This window comes from Gossypium raimondii, chromosome 7, assembly GCF_025698545.1.
Source record: "Gossypium raimondii isolate GPD5lz chromosome 7, ASM2569854v1, whole genome shotgun sequence".
In the NCBI taxonomy this organism is placed as follows: domain Eukaryota; kingdom Viridiplantae; phylum Streptophyta; class Magnoliopsida; order Malvales; family Malvaceae; genus Gossypium; species Gossypium raimondii.
Genome location: NC_068571.1, coordinates 27,942,678 through 27,945,380, shown reverse-complemented (window position 1 = coordinate 27,945,380; position 2,703 = coordinate 27,942,678). Strand labels below are relative to the sequence as shown.

Here is a 2,703-nt window from a genome sequence, read left to right as displayed (position 1 = left end):
TTAAAAATAAAGAAATGAAGTTTGAGGTATGTAGTGCGATGGCAAACATGTTTCTTAATATAAATGGGAAGGAGAGGAGCGTGGGGTAGCGTAGGGGCTCATAAGTTGCCAACAGTAAATGGCAAAGGAACAAGAACCAGAAAAAGTTTAATTAATTAATTAATTAATATAAAAGGAAAGAAGACAAAAGATGGGAAAGAAAAGGTAAAAAGAAATCCCCAAAGGACATAAATGTCATTTTCTTGCACATAAATTTTAAGGTTCACATCTTTCTCTCTCTCTCTCTCTCTAACTGAAAACGACTGCAAGCAACCTGTGGTCTACCTATGAAGATATATAAATTAATCCATTTCTTTTTGGTATATAAATGGTTAAAAAATTAATGTATGGGATTTCATACACCGACTCTGAATTCTGAAACCATCCTCTTTCTTTATATAGATATATAGTATGGCTCTCTTGTAGTTATCTTCATCCTCCCCCCCCCCCTTTCTTGCGCTCTTTTCTTTTTTCTTTTTTTTTCAAGTCATCTTCTTCTACCTCTTCTTATTCTCTTGTTTTTCAGCATATATAATTCAACTCCTCCTTCAGTAATGGTGGATCTTCAAACTGTCTGCTGCATGTGCGGCGACGTTGGTTTTCCTGACAAACTCTTCCGCTGCAACAAGTGCCACCACCGCTTTCAACACTCGTATGTATTATTCTCTCTTTCCATCATCATCATCATCACGGGGCTTGAAAGCTACCCCTAACTGAATTATCTTACCGAGTAGATAACTGGATGCCCACCACATCTCCCCCAAGCACCACCAACCAACATGGTTTCGTAAAACCCCAACTCAACATCCTAAGCTATCATCATCTTATTATAGATAAACCATATTTCATCTTTTTCAATACCCAATTTTTTTTATATAAAAAAAAAAGAAAAATCTTTTAAGTTTCTCTTATTGTATGGCTCGAAACGACTTGTTTATCCTTGCAGGTATTGCAGCAACTATTACAGCGAGTTGGCAGAGCCAATTGAACTGTGTGATTGGTGTCAAAGCGAAGAAAGAAACTCAAGGCATGGAAGCTCTTTAAAGAAGTCATCAGGTGGAAACGGAAGTGGAATAATCGTAAACCGATCCGAGTATTCGGGTGACAAGATCAAGCAACACGATCGAGACGAGAGTAGTGGTGGTGATCACAAAGGGAAGAGCAGCGGCACTCCTTCTCCCAGGCCTACCACACGCAGGTACAAGCTTCTCAAGGATGTCATGTGTTGAGAAAAAAGAACCTCTCTTCCACCCCCAAAAGAATGAGTAAAGAAAACCAACTTTTTTGGTGTGTTGATAGTAGCAAAATGTTTATAAGGTGTGTTTTCTTTTGAGGGTTATGGATGCATTTTGTTGACAGTATGGTTTTCAGTTTCACTTTTTCCCTGTAAATTGTTAATAAAATAATGTACAACTTTTTTTATCAAATTGGATCGGTGGCACAAGTTTTTAAGCTTTTTTCTGTTCCTTCCCCCGTTTGTCCTAGTGTTAGATTTGGAAAATTAGAAACAGGTTTCCTGCATGAAAAATGTTGGATATCACCTAATTAAAAATGTCCCAATAAGTCACTCTAATATAACAAATTACATGAGCCTTGTTTGGATAAGCATGGGGGAGTTTAGGGTGACTATTATTTATGTAGACGCTAGGGTTTGTTTGGTGACCACGAAAGGGTGAGTGGGGGAGTAGCACGTCCATTTCCTTTCACTTTGTTGAATCTCTTAAGGAGAATTCAATGCACTTAATTTGTTTTGTCTTTTAGATCAAAGAAAATTCATGGCACCTAAAGCTGCAAACTTTTATGGATTCATTCAAGGCCTTTAATTGCGAGGCCCTCCTATGATTAGTTTTTAGAAGAAAAAGACAAGATGAGAATTGCCTGCAAAATGGGTCATTTTATATATTATAAAAATGTCAAACACGACCTTCCGAGAAGAAAATAAAAAAGCATGGTAAATGTTTTAACATTGAGGTTGAAGTAGAGTATAGGAGAGGACAGATTGGCTGAGCCATTCATTTAAGTCATTCGCTGTACATATATATTTTACATGCTTCTACTGTTGTTGACATGTAGCTCTATAAAATATCTCCAAAGTACACACAAACTCATAAAGTCTCTCCTCCACTGTGTCTGTCTGCCCATTTATGACAAACCAACAAACCCTCTTTTTTTTTTCCCTTTTTCATTGGGGCTGTGAAGTGACAATGAAGCTGAATCCATAGACGACGGCCTCCCTTCTTCTTCTTCTTCTTCTTCTTCTTCTTCTTCTCCTAGTTATTCAACTTTTTGGTCTGACCACTTTCATGTGAAGTTGATTTGAAGAAGTGAGCATAAATAAAAACAATGATGTCCCAATTTCCTATCTGTCCAAACTCCCTTTTTCTTTCCAAAATCCAAACAATCATCAACTTCATCACATGGTAGTTGCCTCTCCAACACCTTCCATTATCCAACTTACAAGCAACTCATCTTTGCTGATTAACATGCAACCAATAGAATATGTAGTTATCTTTCTGGGCATCTTAAAAACAAAATATTTTCCTTCTTTTTAAGTGCAAGATTGATCTTACAAATATTGCATGTGAGAACTCATATTAATTAAATCCATCTTTTCTTAGGATGTGTTCCATACAAGACGTAAAATAAATATATCTAGGTGGAGTT

At 36.8% G+C, this 2,703-nt stretch overlaps 1 protein-coding gene across 1 annotated transcript; it reads left to right on the top strand.

The window, feature by feature from the left end:
- The first annotated feature begins 326 nt into the window (after window positions 1-326).
- On the top strand, window positions 327-1,491 carry LOC105797736 (uncharacterized). The gene is made up of 3 exons (XM_052633199.1): window positions 327-448; window positions 566-691; window positions 986-1,491. Exons 1-3 carry the CDS (start codon window positions 387-389, stop codon window positions 1,266-1,268), a joined length of 471 nt encoding a protein of 156 aa, XP_052489159.1. The 5' UTR covers window positions 327-386; the 3' UTR covers window positions 1,269-1,491.
- Window positions 1,492-2,703: the final 1,212 nt, after the last annotated feature.